Here is a 27,959-nt window from a genome sequence, read left to right as displayed (position 1 = left end):
ACACAAATCTTTTGTACAGAAAAGAAGTCTTGTGTGAAACAGTCACCTGCTGTACAGTCTCTGCCTGAGAAGAATGTCGAACAGCATTTCTCATAATATGAAGGTGCAGACCTACTACCAAGTCTATGCCAAGTAGTAGAGTGCTCTTTTCCACAATGTAAAATGATTAGGTAGCAATTTCATGTCCATTCAAAGCAGTGTGTTTCTTCATGCCAGTCCCAAGCCCGGATAAATGGGGAGTGTTAAGTCAGGAAGGGTATCCGGTGTAAAATGTTGCCAAATCAATATGCGGACAACAATACAAATTTCCATACCGGATCGGTCGAGCCCCGGGTTAACAACGGCCGCCACCAGTACCATTAGCCAACAGGGTGCTGGCGGAAATTGGGCTACTGTTGGCCGAAGAAGAAGAAGGAGAAGAAGAGGGGGGAGACGTGCCCAGAGGCAGGAGGAGAGGAGGAAAGTAAAGAGAGTGGAACTGAGGGTAGGAACTTTGAATGTTGGCAGTATGACTGGTAAGGGGAGAGTGTTAGCAGATATGATTGTTGAGAAGGAAGGTTGATATATTGTGTGTGCAAGAGACTAAATGGAAGAGGAGTAAGACCAGGTGGATTGGAGGTGGATTCAAATTGTTCCATCATGGTGTGGATGGGAGGAGAAATGGGGTAGGAGTTATTCTGAAGAGTGTCAAGAGTGTTTTGGAGGTGAAAAGAGTGTCAGGCAGAGTAATGATTATGAAGCTGGAAATTGGAGGTGTGATGATGAATGTTGTTAGTGCATATGCACCGCAATTTGGGTGTGCAATGGGTGAGAAAGAAGATTTTTGGAGTGAGTTGGATGAAGTGATGAACAGTGTACCCAAGGGACAGAAAGTGGTGATTGGAGCGGATTTCAATGGACATGTTTGTGAAGGGAACAGTGGAGACGAGGAGGTGATGGGTAGGTATGGTGTCAAGGAGAGGAATGAAGAAGGTCAGAGGATAGTGGATTTTGCCAAAAGGATGGACATGGCTGTGGTGAATACATATTTTAAGAAGAGGGAGGAACATAGGGTTACATACAAGAGTGGAGGAAGATGCACACAGGTAGATTACATCCTATGCAGAAGAGTTTGAATGAAGGAGATTGAAGACTGCAAAGTGGTGGCAGGGGAAAGTGTAGTTAAGCAGCATAGGATGGTGGTCTGTAGGATGACGCTAGAATGACGCTGGAGATCAAAGAGGAAGAGAGTGAGCGCAGAGCCAAGGATCAAATGGTGGAAGGTTAAGTTTAGGGAGGAGGAGAGACAGGCACTGGGTGGCAGTGAAGAGTTACCAGACAGTTGGGAAACTACAGCAGATGTAGTAAGGGTGACAGCAATAAGGGTGCTTGGCATGACATCTGGAAAGAGGAAGGAGGAAAAGAAAACCTGGTGGTGGAATGAGGAAATACAGGAGAGTATACAGAAGAAGAGGATGGCAAAGAAGAAGTGGGATAGGCAGAGAGATGCAGAAAGTAGACAAGAGTACAAGGAGATAAGGCTCAAGGTGAAGAGAGAGGTGGCGAAGGCTAAAGAAAAGGCATATGATGAGTTGTATGAGAGGTTGGACACTAAGAAGAGAGAAAAGGACCTGTACCGATTGGCTAGACAGAGGGACCGAGCTGGGAAAGATGTGCAGCAGGTTAGGGTGATAAAGGATAAAGATGGAAACATACTCACAAGCGAGGAGAGAGTGTTGAGCAGATGGAAAGAGTACTTTGAGAGGCTGATGAATGAAGAGAACGAGAGAGAGAAGAGGTTAGATGACGTGGAGATAGTGAATCAGGAAGTGCAACGGATTAGCAAGGAGGAAGTAAGGACATCTATGAAGAGGATGAAAAATGTTGGACCAGATGACATACCTATGGAAGCATGGAGGTGTTTAGGAGAGATGACAGTGGAGTTTTTAACCAGATTGTTTAATGGAATCTTGGAAAGTGACAGGATGCCTGAGGAGTGGCGAAGAAGTATACTGGTGCCGATATTTAAGAATAAGGGGGATGTGCAGGACTGCAGTAACTACAGGGGAATAAAACTGATGAGCTACAGCATGAAGTTATGGGAAAGAGTAGTGGAAGCTAGGTTAAGAAGTGAGGTGATGATTAGTGAGCAGCAGTATGGTTTCATGCCAAGAAAGAGCACCACAAATGCAATGTTTGCTCTGAGGATGTTGATGGAGAAGTTTAGAGAAGGCCAGAAGGAGTTGCATTGTGTCTTTGTGGACCTGGAGAAAACATAAGACAGGGTGTCTTGAGAGAAGCTGTGGTATTGTATGAGGAAGTCGGGAGTGGCAGAGAAGTATGTAAGAGTTGTACAGGATATGTACGAGGGAAGTGTGACAGTGGTGAGGTCTCCGGTAGGAGTGGCGGATGCATTCAAGATGGAGGTGGGATTACCTTTCTTATTTGCGATGGTGATACACAGGTTGACAGACAGATTAGACAGGAGTCCCTGTGGACTATAATTTTTGCTGATGACATTGTGATCTGTGGCAATAGCAGGGAGTAGGTTGAGGAGACCCTGGAGAGGTGGAGATATGCTCTAGAGAGGAGAGGAAGGAACAAGACAGAATACATGTGTGTAAATGAGAGGGAGGTCAGTGGAATGGTGAGGATGCAGGGAGTAGAGTTGGCGAAGGTAAATGAGTTTAAATACTTGGGATCAACAGTACAGAGTAATGAGGATTGTGGAAAAGAGGTGAAAAAGAGAGTGCAGGCAGGATGGAATGGGTGGAGAAGAGTGTCAGGAATAATTTGTGACAGACGGGTATCAGCAAGAGTGAAAGGGAAGGTCTACAGGACGGTAGTGAGACCAGATATGTTATATGGGTTGGAGATGGTGGCACTGACCAGAAAGTAGGAGACAGAGCTGGAGGTAGCAGAGTTAAAGATGCTAAGATATGCACTGGGTGTGACGAGGATGAATAGGATTAGAAACGAGTACATTAGAGTGTCAGCTCAAGTTTTACGGTTGAGAGACAAAGTCAGAGAGGCGAGATTGTGTTGGTTTGGATATGTGCAGAGGAGAGATGATGGGTATATTGGGAGAAGGATGCTAAGAATAGAGCCTCCAGGCAAAAGAGAAAGAGGGAGGCCTAAGAGAAGGTTTATGGATGTGGTGAGAGAGGACATGCAGGTGACGGGTGTAACAGAGCAAGATGCAGAGGACAGAAAGATATGGAAGAAGATGATCCGCTGTGGCAACCCCTAACAGGAGCAGCTGAAAGAAGAAGAAGCAATGTGATGTCCATTCTGCACATCTGCAAAGAGACATACTATTACACATAGGTCATCCTTTGAGTAGGTATCTAAATTTAATTTTATTTGCACGCATACTCATACACACACATTTAGGGGTGTAAGGCTGAAACTGCTGGTGTGCAGGAGTTTTAGATGTATTGACACTGAAGATCCTGCATCTATAAGAAATATAATTGGACACAGAGGGACCTCAGGAGTGCTCATCATTACAGTACAAATGAACTTTTCTTTGTGCATTGCCTGATTCTGCAAAAACAGCATTTATGTTTTCCTTTTTTAGGTGGATGGGACTCTTTGTAAAGTGACTGCTTTTCTTGCTGTTTTTACATTTAACTTTAACAGCAGGTCATTTTGCAGTATTTGTTAAGTGATTAGCTGTGCCACATCCGAAGCATGAGCATGGCAACTTCACTTGAGTATGTGACAATGCCTTTTCTGTAGTGATTATCACTTTTGAATTGAGCTCTAACTGTGAATGACGCATAGTTGATTTGACCAGCCGTTTGTATTGACTTAGCAAGAGTGACATTGAGTACTAGAAGAAGGCATTCTCTAATATGGGGACAGGATGACTTTTCAATTAATTAGTCTTACAGCGTCTCATCAACTTTATGCCAAAATCACATTTTAAAGTGGGTTTTTGTAAAGTCTTGATACAGTCTAGAATGGTTTCACCATACTGGTAAACATACTGCCTAAGTGAATGCCACTCCACAATAATTAATATTAACTGTGTTTACTGTGTTAATAAGTTAATTTAACAATTAATTGTTACTCGTATAATTTTTTAAACACCTGCCAAAACACAGGGATAAGTGTTACATGGCCGGTGGCAGTACTCAAAATAATCTCAATATGGTCAGCTAATGAAAATACTGAAGGTATTTTTTTTTTAAACACATGCAAGGTGAATGGCTGAAATACTGATCAGGATGTGACATTATGCATACCCAACGCAGCTCTGCAACAATTTTACAGCAGGAATGGATGACAGTACTGAGTATAGCTGCTAAAGCTCTGTGATGCCACCCTGGCCTCACAAAGCATTATGGGATGCTGGGGCGAAAATGTTAATCTAAACTAGAAAATATTTGGCAAAAATATTTGGTGAATACAGCATTATGTGCTGTGAAAAATGAATTGCCGAGTAACACTAAATCCCAGATATCTCGTAGGTAGCCAGTAACAACAAGCTAACATGGGTGAAATAAGATGTCTCTTCTTAGTGCCAGTCAAGACTTGGGCAGCAGCATTTTTGTGTGGTGTAATGGGATTGTTGTGGAAAAAAAACATTTTGAATTAATTCACATTGGGACAGACATGAATGGAAAACACCAATGTAGAGAGAATTACAGTAGTCGATGTTGGATAAAACAAAAGCATGAAAAATAATTAATTGACATTAATGGCTTAATCTTAGTGAGGAACCTAAGCTGAAGAAAGCTACTTTTACCATTGTATTTATTGGTTTATTTGAAGTCAAAAATAATACCACAGTTTCCAACCTGAAGTGTTTAGTTAGTGGACCAAGGTTGTTGTTGAGGGTATTAATAGATGATTATGGGGATAAAAGACTAACCTCTGCTTTTTATTTGTTCAGTTGGTGAACATTTAATGCCATCCAACATAATATCCTCAAAGCAACTAAAAATAGTAATGAGAGGGTACTTATCATTGGGTTTCAGAAGCAGGTAGATTGGGGTATCATCTGTGTAACAGTAATAAGGAATGCTATCATTTTTAGAGCAGTGCAAAGCGTCAGCATATACAAATAAATAAAAGACCGGTCCCAGAAGGGACCATTGTAGTACCCCACAGGTAACAGGGTCTGTAGGAAATTATGAGCTACCAAAAGGTGACATTAAAGGTCCTGCCCCAAAGGTAATCTACAAACTGCTCAATGGCAGTGCCCTGAAAGCCAATGCATAGTTCAAGTCAATCAATAAGAATGTCATGACTGACTGTGTCAAAGGCAACATTCTGATCCAGCAGAATTAACAGAGACAAAAGAAAGAAATGAAAATTCACAGATACATTTTTGAGAACAGAGGGATCCAGATTAGACTTTTTAAACAGAGGATGAATTGTTGCATGTTTAAAAGAAGATGGAACAAAACCTTCCATTAAAGAGTTATTTATAATAGACATAACATTAAGCCCAATTAATCCAAATACATATTAAGCAGGCATAATACTAAGTGAGCAAGAAGTTGGCTTGATGTATGAAGCAAGACTACTCAAGTAGGTAGGTGATAATGACTGAAACAGACTAAAGAAAGTGCTGCTTGATTTTGATGTCTTCACAGCCTTCTGATATGTAGCCATTCAGTCTCTTAGAAAGTGCTAAAATATTTGAAGTCTGTCTTTCCTTCACTTTCTCTCTGTCTTCCTTAGTGTCTTTTGTGATGGAGCTGGTAGCCTCACTAATCTGTATATTTCTCTTTTGTTTTCTCATTTTTAGAGAATCTAAACAATTCAGAATATGTAAATAATTAAAATCAAATTGACTAACCTGATTCTCATTACTAAAATTTGCTAGAGATAGAAGCAAAATAATTCTGGAGAACTGCCAGACAGGTATTAGAAAAGTAACTATCAGTAAAAAAGTAAAAAAAAAAAAAAGGGTATGGTATATGGGGACAATTGCACTGGGGAGTAGGCATTGCACATTAACATTAAACACAATAAAACTGTAATCAGAAAGGCAAGTATTAGTCATTATAACATTTCCAGCAGAAACTCTACAGGAAAAAATCAAGATCCACTGTATGTGAGAAGGACCTGTAAGATGTAATAATTCTCTCACCAAAGACTTTGACATTTAACTATTTCTTTATATATGTTGTGATATGTGGCCGGCTTGGCATTCCGGCCAATACCCCCAGGCCGCCAGGTGGAGCTTTCCCTGCAGCATGGACATGCCCCGAGTTCCAGCAGGGACTCATGGACTATGTAGTTTTTATGCGCAGCCCTGCTGGATGCCTTGGGGACCACCAGGAGTCGCTGTAGGGAAACCCGGGGACTCTTATATGCCCTATGATCCGGAAGTACATCATAATCCCAGGACAGGAGGAAACGATGTACTTCCGGGTTAAAGAAAAGGACTGTTTACCCTGACCCGGAAGGAATACGGACTTGTGGGTTGTGCCAGGAACCCCTTCCGGGTCAGGGAGTATAAAGGACTACGGGAAAGCCCAGTACGCCGAGCTGAGCTGGGAGGTAGGGTGGCAACGTGTCTGGGAGTGGTGGATATTGTATTGATTATTGATTTGTTATATGAGTGTTGTAGTGTATAGGGTGCTTGGTGCACATATAAGTCTAAATAAAAGTTATATTTGGACTTTTATATGGTGTCTGACGTCTGCTCAGAGGGTTCAAGGGGTCACGGAGGCCTTAATCTCTCACAGTGGCGTAGCCGACAGGATTCTCTGGCCATCCGTTTTTGGCAGAGGACCTGAATTCAAATAAATTTCTGTGGGGAAAGAACCCTAAGCAGATAACGTCGGAGCACCCGAAGGTTGAAGAAACACTCCAATTTAAAAGCGCTGCTATAGTGAGCCTTATACAGATCATGATGGGGAAGAAATCGGGAAAGAAGAAGGGCAATCCCGACTGGGTGAAAAACATGACGGAAGCCGAAATGACCTGGACTTACCTGACTGGGAGTGAAGAAGATCGAGCAATAATACAAGCGGAGCAAGCTCGAGTGGCCCAGCAGCAAGAACGCTATCGGCCATCGGTCGTGTCGGAATCCCAAAAAGGGTTAGGAACCCAGCTGCCAAGTGTGAAGGTATGTGCAGGGAAAACGCCTGAAGTTTCGGGGATGTTTTTTTCATATTTTACAGAGACATGCTTCCAGAAAGCAGATGGTGCATTGGATACCTTGGCAAGATGGCCGCGATACTCAAAAGGCAGGACAGGCAGGGAGTAGTCACGTCACAAGCCCATTCGCGGATCCTGAACACGTGACCTCGCGTGATGGATTGTGGGAAGGAGAAGGTCAACTCCAGTCCATAGGTGAGGTCGTTGTTTCCCCAATGGATCAAAGCTCCCTGAAAGGGAAGGGGGTGGCGAGCGAAGCAGCGCCGAAATTAAAAAAAGGAAAGGAGGAGAGGGACGTGACTGAACGGGCTGCAGATAAATTTGAAAAAGCAGACCGCAGTCGGCCGCTGGAGGCTACCCGATCCTCTTTTGACTCCAACTCCCAAGAGTCTTTGCGGGACACTGAGCACGTGCCGACAACGGACGTGCCTATTGGCTCTTGGCCGGTAGCAGCGCCCAGGCCATCTGAACTGCAAGACTCCAATGACCAGAAGCCTCCGCGAAGCCCAGCAGAGCACGTGACTGGAATGGACGTGCTCATTGGCTCCCGGTCGGCAGGTGAGTCAAACTCGGAACCGAACTTACCTCCGGTCGAAATGAATAATATTTTGGACATACGGAATCTCGAGAAGTTGCTCGGATCCGTGAGTTGTTTTTTACAGGAATTAAAAGAATGCGTAGAAGAGCTGGGAGCTACAGCCGAGGCGCCACTAAAGGGACTGCAGGGATTCCTACGGCGACTAGGGGGAGAAGCTCCTCCGGTGATTGATGCGGGAATACAGGTGAGTCCTGCCCGTATCGTATATAATAAGGGGACGCAGTGTGAGCCGGCACCGCGTTTAATAAGTAGCGGTTGCCAAAGCACTGTGAATCCGACAGTAGAGAATGGCATGGTGACGGAGTGGACGGGTGAAGGTCCGATCGAACCGGGACAGCGGTACGAGATGGCTTACCGGAGCGATACGGACCTCGAGACCCCGTCCCGCGTGGAGAGGGAGTTGTCGCTGGTTAATGGAGGGGCGGAAGAGGTGTCAATCAAACCGGGGCGGCTGAAAAGTGCTGTTACCCGGGGCGAGGGGTTACCAATGACGCCGCCTCCTATATTGTATAGGACAACGGGCGTGCAAACAGCAAAGAGGCTCTCTCTTCTCCATAGAGAGCCTCACGCTGTGCACAAGCCCCAGAATAAGCAGGAGATCCACAAGCTGGTACACGGGTCTCCTGACAAGATAGAGAAAAGGGCAGAGAGCAACGAGGCGGCCATAACACCCTCCTTGGCGGAGAAAAGGGCGGATAAGGAGCCGGACGTTCCATGGCGGTTCCAATCTCACAGAGGAAGGCGACCAGGAGGACGGCGGGTGTGCTATAACTGTCGTCGGCTGGGACACCTATGGCGATGTTGTCCTCGGAGGACAGGGGATCAGAGGGATTCTCGTTATGATGTTCCCCCAAGGTTCTCCGGGGAGGCTACACAACCATGCCATGGACCGGCATACGGATCCTCTTGGAGGAAAACGTCCCTCGCGGGGCTGGCCTCTCAAAATCGTGGTTTTTCGCTAGGGGAAGGGTACTGTGATATGTGGCCGGCTTGGCATTCCGGCCAATACCCCCAGGCCGCCAGGTGGAGCTTTCCCTGCAGCATGGACATGCCCCGAGTTCCAGCAGGGACTCATGGACTATGTAGTTTTTATGCGCAGCCCTGCTGGATGCCTTGGGGACCACCAGGAGTTGCTGTAGGGAAACCCGGGGACTCTTATATGCCCCTATGATCCGGAAGTACGTCATAATCCCAGGACAGGAGGAAACGATGTACTTCCGGGTTAAAGAAAAGGACTGTTTACCCTGACCCGGAAGGAATACGGACTTGTGGGTTGTGCCAGGAACCCCTTCCAGGTCAGGGAGTATAAAGGACTACGGGAAAGCCCAGTACGCCGAGCTGAGCTGGGAGGTAGGGTGGCAACATGTCTGGGAGTGGTGGTTATTGTATTGATTATTGATTTGTTATATGAGTGTTGTAGTGTATAGGGTGCTTGGTGCACATATAAGTCTAAATAAAAGTTATATTTGGACTTTTATATGGTGTCTGACGTCTGCTCAGAGGGTTCAAGGGGTCACGGAGGCCTTAATCTCTCACAATGTTTTCAGTGACACCTCATACATAATGAAATAGGTCTTGCAATGAAAACTGTAATTTTTGCCTGTTAAAGTTTAGAGGGTTTTTTAAATTAATGAATCTTTGGAGGGCAACTTTTCTTGCACTCTTCTCATAGCAATACACAAAGTCAGAACTTAGAGCATGGGCTTTGCTTGCCTTGGGAAAAAAAATTCTCAAAATCACTGCATGAGGTGACTGATTTAATTCAAGAAGCTCTGAATTCATTGTCAGATGTCTGTTATAAATGTGTCACTTGATGCTGACAGACTTACAACTACTTTACTGATAATTCACAAGAAACAAGTAACTAAAAACATATTTCATAATACATTTAAATATTCATGCTCACAAATAATTTTGTAATTATTCATTCTTACATTTCAAAATATATTTATTTATTTAATTTTGTCTGTAGTACTAGGGTGTTGTACCGTGTTAGCCATTTATGAATGTAGAGAAAAGCCAAGCAAAATGACACCTTTTATTGGCTAACTAAAAATTTAATTTTGTCTAAAATATTCCTCCATAGTTGGAAGGAGATGAAGGTTTAAAACCGAAAATGTAAAGAAGAATAACAATACATATGAAGATTATGCCTTTATATTTTAAAGTACTATCTTCTAAATATTTAGCCTACCCTATTCAGTTTTTTGTTTCTGTTGACACTGATACATAAAAAGCATTAACTTTCTTGATTGCGTTTAACCCGTTATTTATGAATTCTGTATTCAAACAAATATTCATTATAACTATTTATAATTTAATGCATTCTCACAGCTAGTAATATGACTGCTTGTCTTCCAGAAAGTGAAGCAGTGTTTTGATGTGGAAATACTCTTGAGTGTCTTATGTAAATCTGCTACCTTTACCTACCTTTCACTATTCCAGACAGCTTTTCAGCTGGAATATTTGAAGGCACCGAGGAGTTCTCCTTGAATAATTCATGTGAGTTTTTTATTTTATTTTCTTCTCCTTGCTTAGGAAGAGACTTTGGAAAAAACCAGAATGCAATGCTGGAAAGTAGCATCACCACAGAAGAAACAAGAAATCCCAGCCACCAAGCTCCAACCCAGCGTGCATCCTTAGGTGTAATGGTTACACTGTCTGTAAAATAAAGGAGATTTTTGGAAATGTTTTAGTTTGTATGTTAAAATATGATAAGTAGATTAGATTTTAGGCATCATATTATAGTACATCTCTAAAATAAAATAAAAAGATTCCTAAATGAATTAACAGTTCTATTATTCTATGTTTTAATTTTTTCTGACAGATGTTTTGAGAAGGTCACAACTGAAATGTTTTTGTACAGAAATTCAGTTTTTGGTTCATCTAACACTGTATCTACTCAGCGTCCTAAAGCAACCATCCAATTTGCTTATCTTTTTTTACCATTAACTATGTTTTATCACTGTCCAAACAAGATAGGTTGAACACAAGACTTATAAAACACAAGAATAACTCTGTAACTGTACAGAATATTTACCTAGCTTGAAGTCAGACTCCACAGAATGCTATGAAGTTGTGGAAAATACCCTTCTCATTTTGAATATTATTAAATGTGAATATTTTAGGGTTCTGAAACACAGCATTATAGCACTGATTACTTCCATTTTTTGAGGAATTCATGAAAAATAAATTCCCCTAAGGCTCCATTATTCTTATTTTGTCTTCAATATAGCAAATGTAACACACAACAGTGCACAGTTTAGAATAGCCATTTTACTCTGGAACAGATTTCTAATCAAGACTAGAAAAAGATAAAGATATTTTTACAAAGAAGAATTTTCTTCTTGTTTTCTCTTGTGTAACAGAAAAATTTGAGTATAAAGCTGGGTCTTTCAAGTTTTTTTTAATATATAGAGTATATAAAGATCAGCTGGAGAAAGATTTTAGCAGTAACAGCCAGCAAATGAAGTTTTCTAAAAAAACAGGCAGCAATGCTTTCAAGCCTTACCCTCAACCATTTTAGCTAATCAGCTAAATGAGTTTTATTGACAATGACATGATCCCTTGTTTGGACTCTGACCCTCTGCCTTCTATATGAAAGGACCCCCGTCTCTCCCTCTCACAACCATTTCAGTGTCACAATCCCCCATTCACTGAAGTCAATTCACTTTCTTCAACCTTATTTCCTCCCAGTCACTCCTCTCTGCTCCACCCTTTTCAAGAAACAGAACACTTTTGAAGAAACAGAATATTAGGAAAGCAGCAGGCCCTGACAGAGTATCACCTGGTATTCTTAGACATTATGCAGACCAGATTACACCTGTCTCCATACAGCTGGGCAAAGTTCTGGACTGCTCCAGTTCCCAAGAAGGATAAAATCTCTGAACCTAATGACTATAGACCAGTTGTTTTAACCTAAGTGGTTATTAAAGTAATCAAACGTCTTATGCTTTACTACCTGAAGTCCATCACTGATCCTCTACTTAATCCACTTCAGTTCACATATAGGGCAAACTGTTCAGTGGAGGATGCAATTACTTTATGCCTCCACTATATTCTTCAGCACCTGGACTTGCCTAACACAGTATGTGAGGGTCCCGTTTGTGTTTCTGCTCAGCCTTCAATACCATTTCAATACCGGAGTTGCTTCAGAGTAAACTAATCCGAATGGGTGTACCCTATGGTGTCTGCCAGTGGATTATGAGATTCTTGACAGGTAGGAAGTAGTATGTGAGACTAGGCCCTTATATGTCAGATCCAATGTCAATTAGCATAGGCTCCCCTCCTCTCCTGTTTTCACTTTAAATAAATGACTGTAGATCCATGGACAAATCTTCAAAAATCCTAATGTTTGCAGATGACACAACCATAGTGGGTCCCATTTCCAACTTCTGATGTGTCTTTCTATCAAAGAAAGGAGGGCCGTCTTGTAGAAGGTGTTCTTATAACAACTTGGAGCTCAATGCATTTAAGACAATTGAAATGAAGATTGATTTCTATCTACAAACCACTGACTGTCCACCTTTGGAAATGAATGACCAGTCTGTGTCTGCAGTTCAGTCATTTAAATTCCTGGGGACTACTTTCATTAATAGATGAAAATGGGACAAGCACATCACCTCCATCATCAAGAAAGCCAGGCAGAGATTGTTCTTCCTTTGCCAACTTAAGAAGCTTGGAATATCAAGGTGTATACTGTTACATTTTTACTTAGCCATCAATGAGAATATGGTGATCTCTTCCATCACCATTTGGTTTCTTTCTGACTCCTCCATTTCTAAGACTCAGTTGCAGCAGCTGATTTGTTCAGCTGTGAAATTTATTGGCTGTTGTCTCCCAACATTTTTGTAATATATACCTAGTAACCGTGCTGTTTGTCTATTCGTAAATGCTTCATACTTGCTCAACTTGTACTATCTGACATCTAAATTATTTTGTATAGTTTTTCTATCTATTTGAGTTAACTGTTGAAGTTTGTAAATGTTCTATTCAAGAAATTGTTGTATTTGTATAGTGGTTTGCACAGTGTCAGGTTAATGTTGGGTTGAAATGGTGTTGTCTTGAGTTTGTTATGTCTTGTATCCCATGTTTTGCACCTAACCAAAGTCAATTCTGATATGTTTCACATGCTAGCAATAAAGTGATTCTAATTCTGGTCATTTGACTAGAAAAGCCTGGGGAAGACAGCTTGTTCTTATAATTCTTAATATTCCCACAAGAGGGCACCAACTATCTATCCTTTAATAAAGCAAAAAGTGGTATCTGTGCTCTGCTCTGTGCTTTAAACTATTTTTTTTGCTGTTTCTCTCATTAAACAGTGTACTCTTGGATGAAGCCCCAAAACTTAATTTGCCTATCTTTAATTATATCCACAATTTTTTTTTACAGGTGTTTATTTGGTTGACGCCTTTATCCAAAGCAACTTACAACATTTGAGATACAAATTCATTACATTTCTTTTGGTTTTTTTTATTGAAGTGAAAACAGATAAAGTGACATGCTCATGGTCACACAGTGTCAGTAGCAGAATTTGATTCCCACAGCCTCACAGTTTGAAATCCAAAGCCTTAACCACTATGCAAAACTGCATTTAGAAAGAATTTTCGATAATGGATAATTATTCACACTAACAAGCTGAAACATCCACTTTATTAATGCATGCCTTCTTGCAGGTGTTGTGTACTTTAGAAGATATTTAGCATGATTTACCTATATTCAGTAGCTTTACAACCTATGCTGCCAGGAAAGGCAGTTGCTCCTAGAACTGCATAAAGGGGTTGAATAATCAATGGAAAGATGGATGGTTAGATGGATATTTGTACCATTCTAATTGAATAACCATGTTAGAAAATGGATGAATTGAATACTTTTAAGGTCAAAACAAGGATATGAGGATAATAAAATGAAACATTTCATGGGCTTTTATGCGTTGAAGAGTATTGCATGAAATATAATTATTCTTGTTTAATACATATTACATTAAGTATACATACATTGAGAGAAATATAAACTCAAACTGCCAGCGCTTTAAGGATTGTATTATGCTGTCTGCATGAGATTCATTGGCAGTCATGAAGGCACCAACTATGAGCATGCAGGGGTTCAAATGGTCGATCTATAACAGTCAATTAATGTAATGTAATGTAATATACATATCTTAAAGTGAGTAAAAGAAAACTGAAGTACTGGAGGAAAAAAAAAAACATGCAGTCACAGACTAAATGAATTCAGGTTCCCAAAACTAAACTTGTCACTTCAATACCTTGTACATTAAATCCATAAGATTTGTCTCGGAAAAATGTTTATTCATTCCTCTTTGAATGCATTTCTTCCCATTTACTGAAATGAGAAGAAATCCATTCCTATTATATTTGCAACAAAGGAGGAGACTGAATGGGGTGGAAAGAAATTTCAGGGCACACACATTGCATATTGACACATAGCAAGGCACCAGTTTATAGATGCTTTGTTTCATGTCTTACTTCACTCAAACTGAAGAAGAAACTTTTTAGTTTTAGGCCACACAGTAGCATAGCTGGTCAAGGTGCCAGCATAATGGTCTCAAATTCAGCGCCTGTTGTCTGAAGAAGTTTACATTACCCCATATCTGTGTGGGATACTACTGTAGAACTCAATAACTTAGTTGCCAGCTCTAAACTGGATATATACAAGTATTGGTGCATGTGTGAGTGGGTCCTGTGATTGCCTTTCACAAAGACACAAAAAGTTATGTATACTATTTATATATTAAAGTAGAAGCAAATAAATGTCACTACCTTTGTCATAGCTAACCGACTTAACATAGCTAACACTACAGAAATAGACTACTGTATTCGCAAGCACGGAGACATATATTTATTTGAAATCATTCCTTACAGTTAGTGAAGAAAGATTTTACCACTATGAACATAATAAGGATGTGTGCTCCCATTGCAGTTCCAACAAGACCAAGAAAGAGGGACAAGACAGTTAAAATGATCCTTGTAAAATGGTGCAGTTGTTAGTGCTGCTAACTGCTAGAGTGTGTTTGTGTTAGCGAGGTCTTTTTCATTTTATTTCTCTTCTTTGGTTACAGTATAATCCCACAGTCATTTTCCATTTAAATATATACTTGTCTTTCTTTCCTTTAATTGATTTTAGTGAACATTGTTATATCCTTTTGTTTTATGATATATTTTGACAGTTTTTAGGGAAAGTTTTAAGGAAATATCTTAGGTTCTAAATTATTAAGAGCTAATTTTTGTTAGTATGTTTGAGGACTATAATTCTGTGTAATGCTACGCTCCTGTACTGAAGGTTTAACATAGCTTGTTTAAGGTTTGCACTGTGTTTATATTACATAAATAACTAAAATGATCAGCATGTTATAGAACTCTATGGAAAAAAAACAACAGTTAAAAATAACAGTTGTCCTTTATTTTCTTGTGTTACCTGCATTCACAAACCCAATGTCTACATATAGTTTAGCACATAGTGATCCAAGCAGAAATCCACACATTGGGCCAAGAAGAGTGATGGTGTGCAGACAGCCTAAAACAAATGGTCAGAGAATCCTAATTATTTAAAATGTCAAAATAAATAAAATCATTAATTAATGCACAGTGATTAAAACATTCCTTTTAAATCGCTAGAGTGTACTGAATGTTAGCATTATAATATATTTCATATAATGCAATAAATATATTTAAAATAGATTAAAAAGATAAGTCAAAATGTCAACCAATGATCATTTTATTGAAAACTGGTCCTAGAGAGCTATTATGCAAATTTGGTCCAGATCGGTCAAAGGGTATAGAATTATATAGGGAACATACAGACAAACAGACATTCTATTTTATATATATATATATATATATATATATATATATATATATATATATATATATATATATATATATATATATATATACACACTGTAAAACAGTTTGTGTAAATCAAAACAAAAAGTTTGACACAGTAGGAGATTTTAAAACGTCTTACTTATGTAGAATGCAGAATTTTCTGCTTTTGCAAAATCATCAATGTATGAAATGCCTAAAGGCACTACAGGTGTTTCTCCAATTCCACGAAGAACATTCCCTAAAAACACATATACCCACATATTTGATGAAGAATGTCTGTCACAGTCTGAAAAAAAACATAACATGAAAAAACTTTATTTAAAAGTAAAATTCATAATGCACTGATCTTCACTGATTCTAGTTTAAACAGTATGTGTGTGTGTGCTCGTCAAAAGCTCTCTGTCACCAGTTCTTAAAAAAAGATTTTAGATTTAGCTGATTAAACCCAGATGCAACTAGTAATTATTTGGGCATTTTAACTCACTCTTACAGGTATACTTTAAACAGGCATTTAAACAAAAAAGGCAATATTACTAGTTTGAATGTTCTGTTAAGTAACTATCTGTTTCTGAGCTCATTAGCCAGTTGGAACATGGAGACCACTAGCACAGGATACTGTGCAGTGCAAGAAACCTCACAAACTGGCTTATAATGCAAATTACATTAATATATTTCAAGAACAAAACAGGATATTTAGTGAATGAACATAAGGAAGAGGACTTGCTACTATCACTCCATTATTACCACTTTTGATGTGTCTGCTCACATTTGTGGCAACTGAATTTATTTGTCATTTTGTTAAACATAAGCACCTGCAATCATTAGCAACTGTTAATAACTCTCTTTTGCCATATTTCTCTTTTAAGTAGCCTATTGTATCTTGGTACCACTGCTATGTTGACCATACTACTGTCCCTAACTATGGAATGAGAAATCAGAGTGATTGGGTCTTATCCAACATCAGACCATCACATCTTGCTGCAGTCAATTTGCACAGTTGTAGATTTTACTATATTGTGTATTAAACTCTGCAGTGAGCTGGCGCCCTGCCCGGGGTTTGTTTCCTGCCTTGCGCCCTGTGTTGGTTGGGATTGGCTCCAGCAGACCCCCGTGACCCTGTAGTTAGGATATAGAGGGTTGGATAACGGATGGATGCATTAAACTGTAATATGTCCAAGAAAGAGGAGGCCTCCCAGTTGGCCTAGCTTAGCAGCACAAACACCTTGCCTATTATACACAAGTGTGGGACATCCAGAGATTTATTTTTTCCATGATACCTATAAACTGAAGTTTTTGTTTTCTTCTCTACCAATGACAACTTACATTACACTTACATTACATTACATTACTTACATTAGCCGGATTTTATTTTTTAAAATAAGTAGAAATTTGTATTATTATGTCATTGTTTTTTTTTTCTTACTTACATACATTTTCTTTAGCTTTATACTTTGCACTTAACATATTGTATATTTTGAAGCTTTTTAAAAAGTGTTGAAAAAACTGATCTGAATGAATTTTGGTTTTAAGTAACTGCTGCTATATAATATATTTACTCATATATCCATTTGAGGTTATAAGAGCTGAAACCTGTACAAGTAGTACTAAAAGAAAGGCAAAAAACAGCCTAAGGCAGCCCCACTCCAACTCACACAGAATTCAGTTTAGATTAACCATTTAAATTAAAAAATGCATATCTCTGGGATTCTGGATGAAAAGCAGACTACCTGGTGTAAAACCAACCCAGACTCAGTGAGAACAAGCAAACTTCACACAAACAGAGTGATAGAAAAAATTCTTAACTTTGAATGACGCGAGGTTATGCTGCGGTATTTTACAGTACCTGAATTTGCACTGTAAGTTGATTTTGTAGAGGTGTGATCAATCGTAGTTTGATTTTGAACTGCTAAACATGGCAAGATGCCATTAGTAATGTTCTCCATTGTCTTTACTGATGTTTCATAATTATACCTGCAAAAACATTACTCTACTGTAAGCACTGAATACTTTTCATAATAATTTTTTTCTTCAATAGCAGAATAAATAGCAGATTTTACATATATTTAATTTATACACATTTCCAAAAAACACTACCAATTTAACAGTTACATATTAAAATCCTTTCCATCCTCATACCAACTGCCAAATTTCATCCCCTAGATATTCTTATCCCTTACTTGAGATGGACAGTAATAAAAGGTAAATTACTAAGAAAAAAATAATGTCACTTTAAAGAAGGAGCTGAATACCACACATAATATTAAGAAATTACAAAACAAATTAAGTTTTCAAAAGTGCCACCTGAAGTAAATTGAATTTTCTGAATTGCAAATTGATCACTAGATAATAATGTCACTTTAAAGAAGGAGCTGAATACCACACATAATATTAAGAAATTACAAAACAAATTAAGTTTTCAAAAGTGCCACCTGAAGTAAATTGAATTTTCTGAATTGCAAATCGATCACTAGAGTCTTAAAAAGTGATGCTTCATGGGAAGGTGCCTGAGACTTCAACATCATTAATATCAGAGATTTAATTGATGTAAAGTTCATCAAATTATTTTTCAAAGCTAAAACAGATGTAAATTGCTAGCCACACACATGTCACTATCAAGAGCATTTAAGTGCAGGTCAAAAATACATCCATCTACCTTAAAACTCACTTAACCCAAGAGAAGGTTGAAGTAGGCAAAGACCTTATCCCGCCAATACTGGGACAAAGACAGAAACCAAGTCTACAACGAGTGTCAGAGGACACTTTCCCTTACATTGAGCCAATTTTAAATCAATTAACCCATAAACAAAGTTTAAGTTTGATCTTGCTTATATCTAGCCTATGAATTTTTTAAACTGTTTTAACAATAAATAGGAACAGAAGTTATCTGGCTTATCTGTCATACTACTAGTAGCTGTGACAATTATATAACATGGCAATAAATACAAACGCAGACAGTGAACATATCTTATAATTAAAGCAACATTAGGAGATGTTTATAAGAAAAGCTCATCAAGTTGTCAGTACAAATGGATGTTAAGTAACCTTATGACCTGCAAAATCAATCCTTGAATCTAGTGATACAAGTGGTAAAAGTCCTTATATTGTTTGTGGGAATTAAGGCCTTAGGAAAGTGACTGTGAAGAATGGCTGAATAATAAATTTGCCTTGTATTATACAAGTCCCAAAAAGAAGGACATATGTGTACCAATAATTTTTGTGCCAACTTCACAATCAGTCTACCCTTGTTATTTATTTACGCATTATACATTAGACAAAAACTGGAGTGACATATTTCTATTATTTAATTAACTCTGGAAACCAATATAACATCACACAGTTCTTTTTTTAAGAGAAGCCCAGAATACTACAGTAATGCAGGAATAGCTTTTAAAATGTGATAAGATCATCACTTAAAACATAATAATAGATAAACACAGTGTGTTTAAACAAACAACGCTCATAAAACTGTACTTTAGCATATCCTCTCATATATACGATAGTAGAAGTATGTGCACCTCTAGGAATAAGGCTAATTGGAAGCAGGGCAATTAGAGTCCAGTATTCTAATTGATGAAATAATATTCAGATGTGGTTTTGAGATACTTTATTCTACATTAAAGGATAAAGGGAACACTTCAAAACAGATATCCAGCTCAACCAAAAATGATTTCAAAGGACCTCAGAGAAGAGTTGTTAAGTATACAGGCATGACATTTTTACAGTTAAGTGTGTACTAATAAACCTTCCTTTATCAATTTTAATGTCTTAGAGCAACACCAGATCAAATGTTTTGCAGCTGTGTATGCAAAAAATCCAGGGAATTGAAAAGGGTTACTGAAATTCATCTCATAACTGTAGATACACTATATGTGAGTTCAGACAATTATAGCTGAATACATCAGTCAGTTCCCACTAAAAAAAATATCCTAAATAGAAAAACATAGATGAGGAAACAAAAAATATTTAATGGGTATGCAAATAAAAATATAATTAGCATAAACAAATCTGGTGGCACGGTGGCGCAGTGGGTAGCGCTGCTGCCTCACAGTTGGGAGACCTGGGGACCTGGGTTCGCTTCCCGGGTCCTCCCTGTACATGTTCTCCCCGTGTCTGCGTGGGTTTCCTCCGGGCGCTTCGGTTTCCTCCCACAGTCCAAAGACATGCAGGTTAGGTGGATTGGCGATTCTAAATTGGCCCTAGTGTGTGCTTGGTGTTTGTGTGTGTCCTGCGGTGGGTTGGCACCCTGCCCGGGATTGGTTCCTGCCCTGTGTTGGCTGGGATTGGCTCCAGCAGACCCCCGTGACCCTGTGTTCGGATTCAACGGGTTGGATAATGGATGGATGGATAAACAAATCTTTGTGTCAATAAAATTCTAAGTCCAAAACATTTATGGAAGACTACAGTGTATTAAACATTTTTACAACATCCAAAATATGTTTGGGACTTATGTATTTACTGTTTACTATTGCAACAGGAATTTGGAAAAGAATGCCAATTACTATATTGAAAACTCAACAAATAAAAATACAAGAGTATAAATAACATCCATCCATCCATTTTCCAACCCGCTGAATCCGAACACAGGGTCACGGGGGTCTGCCGGAGCCAATCCCAGCCAACACAGGGCACAAGGCAGGAAACAATCCTGGGCAGGGTGCCAACCCACCGCAGGACACACACAAACAGCACACACTAGGGTCAATTTAGAATCGCCAATCCACCTAACCTGCATGTCTTTGGACTGTGGGAGGAAACCAGAGCGCCCGGAAGAAACCCACGCAGACAACATGCAAACTCCACGCAGGGAGGGCCCGGGAATCGAACCCAGGTCCCCAGATCTCCCAACTGCGAGGCAGCAGCGCTACCCACTGTGCCACCGTGCCGCCCAGTATAAATAACACTCTAATACAAAGTTTTTCAAACTCGGTCCTGTGCACCCACTGTGGCAGCAGGTTTTTGTTCCAACCAGACTCCAGGGCTAATTAAGTGGACTGTTATGTCCCAGATTCTGTGTTTTGGGAACGATATAGAAATTAGAAAACTAATTTTTTATTAAAATGTAGTAAGCAGATATATGGGAATTGTAGCTGCTGAAATATATAAGGTGTCATCCGGCACGGGTAAGACGCGTGTCAAAAGAATTCTCAGAGTCCAAAAGTTCGTTTTAAAGGTATTTAGTGAAAGGTAAAAGCAAATAGTCCACATAAGAATAAAAGAAAAAAATAGTTACACCCGTAGAATAAAAGGCAAAAAAAAGGAAAAATGTATCTTCTTTAAACTTAGCTTTTCTTGAAAGACTTTAGTTATTTCTATACTTAAAGGTTCTTAATTTCTTCTTCTGTACGCCTTTGCGTACGGTGTGGTACTTAAGTAAACAAGTTTTCTTTACTTGTTATTTCTCACATTCAAAGAGCCCGTAGGCCATCGAGCATTGTTACGTGCGGTCACGTTTCTTCTTCTCTACTTAAAGGTTAATTTCTTTTTCTCTACTTAAAGGTTCTTAGCTTCTTCTTCTGTACGCTTTACGTACGGCACAACACATGAATTAAGTGATGTTAAGTGCATATTTGCTTCACACACTCAAAAGGCTCGTAAGCCGGTTGGCACATAGGCAAGTGCCCAGGCATGGTGATGTGTGATCACGGTTAAAAACCGTAGGCCTCTACACCTTATACAAGGCAAGGCTATCACTAGCTAACTGAAGAATAATGTTTACTCCAAGTTGTTAGAAATGGTAAGAATATACCACTACGATTCTATTTACGGGGGTTATAGGAACCTCCCGTTATTTATGCATTGTCATCTAAGAAATATTCATGCATCTTATAGAACAAGGAAAATGGCTCCTACAGGAAAAATGTATTTCTTTTCTTTTTAACAATATTTTATCTTGATTTTCATTCTACTTTTCCAGTGTTCTAATTGTTTAATTAATCTATTATTTACTAATTAGTGGGTCTGATGCTAAAGTAGTTGCAGCCTTTAACGATTCAGTGTTGTTTGAATGGGTGTCTGCTCTGCTAGTTTTTAATTATCATTATTAAGATACAAAGAAGGGAGCAAACTGCACAGTGAAATGGAACAATATAATAAAAAACAGACTCAAGCATTTAAATCTATATCAAGTATTTAAATCTATATTATCTCTTATTCTGAATGTAGAATAAGAGAAGACGAGATAAAAAAACAGCTAATTAAATGAGATCAGTGTTATCAGTTGTTGTCACTGATTATGAATCTGGCTGGAACAAAAACCTGCAGCCACAGTGGGTTTCCAAGACAGAGTTTGAAAACCCATCCTCTAATAAAGATTAAAAATAATTCTCTTTATAATACACCAGCTAAATGCATAATCTCTCCAGTACTTTTATTATTTTTTTAGCATTTTGGCCAAGTCTATAATGAGCAGGTTGGGAAAGCTCATAACTAGAGAAGGAAAAATGAAATGACAAAAAAAATCTAGATGAATTTTTTTGGACAAAAAAAACAAAATGCAACACAAAAATAAAAGTTGAGTAAAACAAATCAACATTGCTGGCTACTTAAAGACCGTTTCCCCATTCAAGCAGATGCATAAATAAAGATTTAGTTTATTTGATTTTTAATTCCAAACTTTGCTGTCTCTTGTACTTACATTGCCATTTTAAAAGGGGGAGAGACAATAATGTCATTGATAGCAACAAGATGTTTGTGACCATAAAGATATATCACAAAATAATGTTGGCATAATTGACACAAAAGTGACACTAATATGATGTTATGAAAGAAATGACAATAAACTAACAATATAAAATACAAATTAAAAGTCCAAAAATAAACAAACATGGCATAAGGCACTGCAAAACATTATTCATAATAATGAAAAAGATGAAAGCTCTTCACCTTTTAGATAGATAGATAGATAGATAGATAGATAGATAGATAGATAGATAGATAGATAGATAGATAGATAGATAGATAGATACTTTATTAATCCCAATGGGAAATTCACATTCTTCAGCAGCAGCATACTGATACAATAAATAATATTAAATTAAAGAATGATAATAATGCAGGTGAAAAACAGAAAAACAGACAATAACTTTGTATAATGTTGAATGTTAACGTTTACCCATCTGGGTGGAATTAAAGAGTCGCATAGTTTGGGGGAGAAACGATCTCCTCAATCTGTCAGTGGAGCAGGACAGTGACAGCAGTCTGTCGCTGAAGCTGCTCTTCTGTCTGGAGATGATACTATTAAGTGGATGCAGTGGATTCTCCATAATTGATAGGAGCCTGCTGAGCGCCCTTTGCTCTGCCACAGATGTTAAACTGTCCAGCTCAATAGAGCTTGCCTTCCTCACCAGTTTGTCCAGACGTGAGGCGTCTTTCCTCTTAATGCTGCCTCCCCAGCACACCACTGCGTAGAAGAGGGCGCTCGCCACAACTGTCTGATAGAACATCTGCATCATCTTATTTTAGTAAAAAATTACAACATCAGCACATTAAACAGCTACTCTTCTATCATGAGAAAATATTTTGGCCTACGATGATGTATCAACCTGATTATCTGTACTGTTCAGTGTGACAGGGAGTTGAGCAAAATGATTTGAGATGTAGTATGGGTTCTTTTTCAAGATAGCTGGACATATTATCCTTAAATAATGTACATTCTTTAGCAAAGCATTTACAAAAATCCAGTAAAGGAGATCCTTTTGATTACCAGTATTGTAATGCTGGATGCTGTAAATGAATCCTGCCAAGCTCAGATAATATGGTGAAACCAATTATTAGAGAAGATTGGGTATATTTATCACTGGTGACAAACCAACAGCTCATTGTGGTAAACTAATAATCTGTAAATTTTGATGTACAGGGTGATTCTTCACATAGTGTTCCTCAGCCTAAATCTGAGTAAAGCAATCTGGACATAACCTGAACATATAACTTCCATTTAGCTAAGCTTTCAACATTTCTTAGCTGCATTTTAACAGGACACAGAAGGTGAAGCATTGAATCTGGCAATGAGAACAACTAGCAAAATGTTTAGAATTCTCTATTTTTCCTATTTTCTCTCTTTCTCTCTAGGGATTATAATATTATTTTACAGTCTAAATAAGGTAAAGCTTTAAAGCTTTAACAAAGTCATTTTGGTATAACCTACTAAAAGGCAGACAATATAATATTGTCAGCTTTTACTCAACAATCAACAAGGTAACTAGACTAACACACACACCAAAAGTTTAACACTTGTTAATGTGCTACATTTAGAACATTTTAAACTGATCTGAATGTGAGCGGAACAGCATAGTGAGACTATATGATGTGCTGTTGCCACATATTGCATGGTTCCAGGTTTGTTTGCAAGTTGCTGTGTGGTTTGTGTGGTGTTTGCATCTTTTCCCTGTTTGTTAGGGCGTTTTCTGTTTCAACCTTTCATTCATTTCACAGTGTAAATTAACTCAATGTATGTTGGCGTTCTATGATAAGATTTGTTACTTCCTTATACCCACTGCAGCAAGGATAGTCTTCATCTCCCACTGGTACCATATTGAAAAATATAATCATATAACATATAAACATTTCCTATTTTTTTATTATACATACCGTCCCATAAAAAAATGTGGCACTCCAGTCAAAAATGAGCCTATTGCCATAAGGAGACAGCCGATTCCAATTAATCTGGGTCGATGCATTCGGGCTCCAAAGTGACTGACAGTGATGATAAGTAACAAGTTACCTGCAAAGGCAGAAATGTGTTTACTACAGACTGTAAAAACAGTATTACTCTTTGCAATGTTAGTGAAATGTCCATTAAAGTTGGTAAGCTGCTTATCTCATTAGGGGTCACAAAGAATCCCAAAATGATCCTAACACCTGTTAGGTGTTATTGCAAATGGACAATTGTAGTAATACTACTGTTATTACTAATATTTCTACTAATATCAGTACTACTACTAGTAGTAATAATGTTAACCTTCAACAAAATGCCATGTCATCAAGGTCAGGAAGTCTATGCCCTATTTACTTTAAGCAAGTTACCAAATAGTTATGTGATATAGATATTATTACAATGGGACCATGATTAATGCCATCTTGTGTTGCACTATGAAAATTTAAGCTCTACTATGTATACAGTAGCTAGATAAATCTTTAAAAATGAAATTTAATAACCTTCATATTTCATAAAATGTTGGGTGGAGAACAGTTTACTATGTCAATATTGTAACTTATCTGAACTCATCTGCTATCATTCTGTACTGGCATATTGTTTTAAAGTTGTAAGGGATTCACAAGTAGTGAAATATTTTACCAATTTCAAAACCTCCATCAACCAGGCCAACTTTGAAGCTGGAGAGGTCAAAACGTCTTTCTATTTGAGTTAGAGAGCTTTTCATGTAACTCCCAGACAGTGCTTTTGCAAAGTAGGCAAAGGACAGAGCCATTATAAACATCTGGAAAGATAAAAGTTAATAAAAATGACTCACAAAGTATGAGCAATTATATGACTTCATATCATAAATGACCTTGAAAATGGCAATTAAAACATCTTTGTAATCAAAATATGGATTAATATTTAAATATTTTTGTTTTTTTTAAATAATATTACACCAAATATGAAAAAGTAGCAAACTCTTTCTAATCTGACAGCTTTTAAATTAAACTTTAGACTGATAAGTTGCAAACTGTCTTTATGTAAAGCATATCATATGCAAGATCCTTAAATAAAGTTACAAAAAAAAAACCTTATGTTTCCCTTCATTTATGATCAGAACATTATATTATAAACAAGATAAAACTTTCTACCATTTAATATAAAACAGGTACTATTAAAAACTGGTCAAAAATGTAATGCGAAGTCTATAAAAACAGACTCAGAGACAGACCTGAGGCAAGATTCTTTCTTTATTGCTCATATTAAAAATATGTTTAATGATGCTGTCCTTGCCAATGTTATAAGCACTTGTACTTCTCTTGTTTATTCTCCTACAAAAATGCATGAGTGGAAAAAGCTGAATAAAATAATTTATCTGAAATATATTTCATTTCACCATATTTAAGTCAATTTACTGGGGCAAAACTGTGAAGCAGTTGATAACTATGCAGTCATGCACTGATTTGATAAGATTTGATGTGTGCATGTATTCCCTGGGTTTCTTCTCAGAACTTTTGCTTATAATCTAAAAATGTGCAGTAAGGCTGATTGACAGATACTACAATGGTAAGTGTGTGCATTTCGTCCAGAGCAGGTCTGTGTTTTGTAGCTATTGCCGTCGGAACTGGCTGAGCTTTCCAGTAACCATGAGTGGAAAATGCAATTTCACAAAATAAATGCAATTTCTTCTTCTTTTTCGCACAAGTCTTAAGGCTGGGAAGATGAATGTTGTGGAATGTAAATTTTCAGTTTACAGATAACTGTCCTTTTTATATTTTAAAAAGAAAAAATGTGTACTTGACAGTTTTCAGAAACGGTATATGTGACCTTTAACATATATTACTGATGCTGACCTGTGTGAGCAGTTCAAAAGAATCTGACCTCACCAGAAAGCTGCCTTTACCAGAAATGTATTTTTATAAACTGTTCTTCCTGTTTTACAAATAAGCTAAGCTATGAACTCATCTGTACCCGCCGTCTATTTTAAGCCCTAAAAGGCTCATGCATTAATCTGCCTTTATACGAACTTGTAAAGTTTGCACACAATCAGCTGATATAAAAGAGCTGAACTCTTTCCTGTCAGCGCGCATGCTACTGACACTCCAGTCTAGGTATGCAAGAATAAAAGAAAGCTTATGAACATTTCTTCTGGTGTGAGAATCTGACTCCTTCCATTTTACGGGTCAACAATTCTTTCTTCCACAATGTATAATGTAATGTAAAGTATGCATTATATGTAAAATGGCAACTGTTTAGTCAAACACTCATTTATAAAAATAGAACCTCGGTGACTAATATTAATATTACTAATATTACATTTCTATAAAAGTGTGTAGCAGAGGAATTATATATCTGAAAGTGCAGATATTAATTTTAAAAATGCAGTCTTTATATATTAATACCAATTTTTTTTCTCTAAAAATTCTTTCAGCATCCCATCCAAACTATCAGACAAAAAAGGTGAAACACCGCCTAGAGTGAATGCATCTGTCTAAAACATTCACATATTGTATAATTTTAATAATAAGGTATCAACCTTTTTATATTACAGTAGTGTAGGATGAAGTGCTTTGTGAAAGATGGTAATTAAAATACATATTGACACACATATTCACAAGGCAATCCATCCCAAGATGGCTTATCCCACACTATAATATAAAAATGCTTTTCTTCACTATTAAAATTATACAATATGTGAATTAGTATAAGTGAGGCAGCAAGGTATTAGAACCTGTAGCTGTTTTTGCGCTGGATCTATTGGGGTTAAATAGTGGAATTTTAATCAAATGGTACACCACTCACATCTACAGTTATTCCCAGTTTCAGATAAAAAGTAACCGTGTCAGATCTGGGGCGGGGGGTGTTGTATCGTGATCGTGACTGAGAGAATAAAAGTGAAAAAAAAAAAAAACGCTAACTTTTACGAGTACTATAAATTTATACCGGCTGTTACAGACAAATCAAATGTATGTTTTTTTTTGTATAATATTAACAATAAGAGCAGCTCACTACTCAAAACGGTAAATTTGCCAGCTGGTTTCGAACTCACAACCTCCAGATTATAAATCGACAGTTCTAACCGCAGCACCACAGAAGCTGTTGTACTGTACTTGCACTTTTTGTGAAAGTGTTTATTTGATATTTGGCCATTAGACTGCACACATTATACAGTTCATGTCTACATGTTGTCATTTATTACTAAAACATGAAAAATGTTTCTGTTTTAACGATGTGTTTACATAGATTGTTGTAGACACAAAACAAATGTCAAATTATTTCCCCTTACAATTCTGGGTAGCTCACTCCTAGATAATCAATCAAGGCAGGAACTGGGAGAACTTCTTGCCCGTTCTGAGGCAGTAGGGAGATAGTATAGCAGGCTGCTTGCCGCTTGGGCTTATTGACACATTTACAAGACAAAAGACGCTGACGGAGAGGTGCGAAGGGATTTAAGGTGGGCCGGATTTACAAGTTTTTTTGTTGGCTCTGGTAATTCTAGTGTTCAGCAAAACATAGTTCAATTTAGATTATAAGGTAATATGATGTAAAAATATCTTGACTACTGTTGGAGACTAAATTCAACATTTGAAACATCTAAAAATGAAATGTAAGATTTATTTTTTGATATAGTCTTTAAAATACATTCTTCATCAAGGAACATTGTGCACATTTGGGAAAAAATTGAAAAGCAAGCCAGACAGTGGAAAATATGTCAAATGCAGTCAGTCTCTCACAGCCTCTCCAAGGCAAAAGTAGCTGCAGTTGCCTGCCACAGGTCAGG

General features: G+C 38.0%; 1 protein-coding gene across 1 annotated transcript in view; it reads right to left on the bottom strand.

Moving 5' to 3' along the window:
- The window catches only part of LOC114655896 (solute carrier organic anion transporter family member 1C1-like), a 97,406-nt gene that overhangs the window by 47,348 nt on the left and 22,099 nt on the right, over nt 1–27,959 (bottom strand). Inside the window, 6 exon segments of the mRNA XM_028807195.2 lie at nt 10,130–10,360; nt 15,134–15,232; nt 15,683–15,829; nt 17,387–17,514; nt 24,130–24,262; nt 24,836–24,977. Coding sequence (XP_028663028.2) covers nt 10,130–10,360; nt 15,134–15,232; nt 15,683–15,829; nt 17,387–17,514; nt 24,130–24,262; nt 24,836–24,977 — 880 coding nt within the window.

The sequence above is a fragment of the Erpetoichthys calabaricus genome, chromosome 1 (genome assembly GCF_900747795.2).
Source record: "Erpetoichthys calabaricus chromosome 1, fErpCal1.3, whole genome shotgun sequence".
Lineage (NCBI taxonomy): Eukaryota > Metazoa > Chordata > Cladistia > Polypteriformes > Polypteridae > Erpetoichthys > Erpetoichthys calabaricus.
The sequence above is the reverse complement of the archived record's forward strand: the minus strand, read 5'-3'. Positions and strand labels throughout refer to the sequence as shown.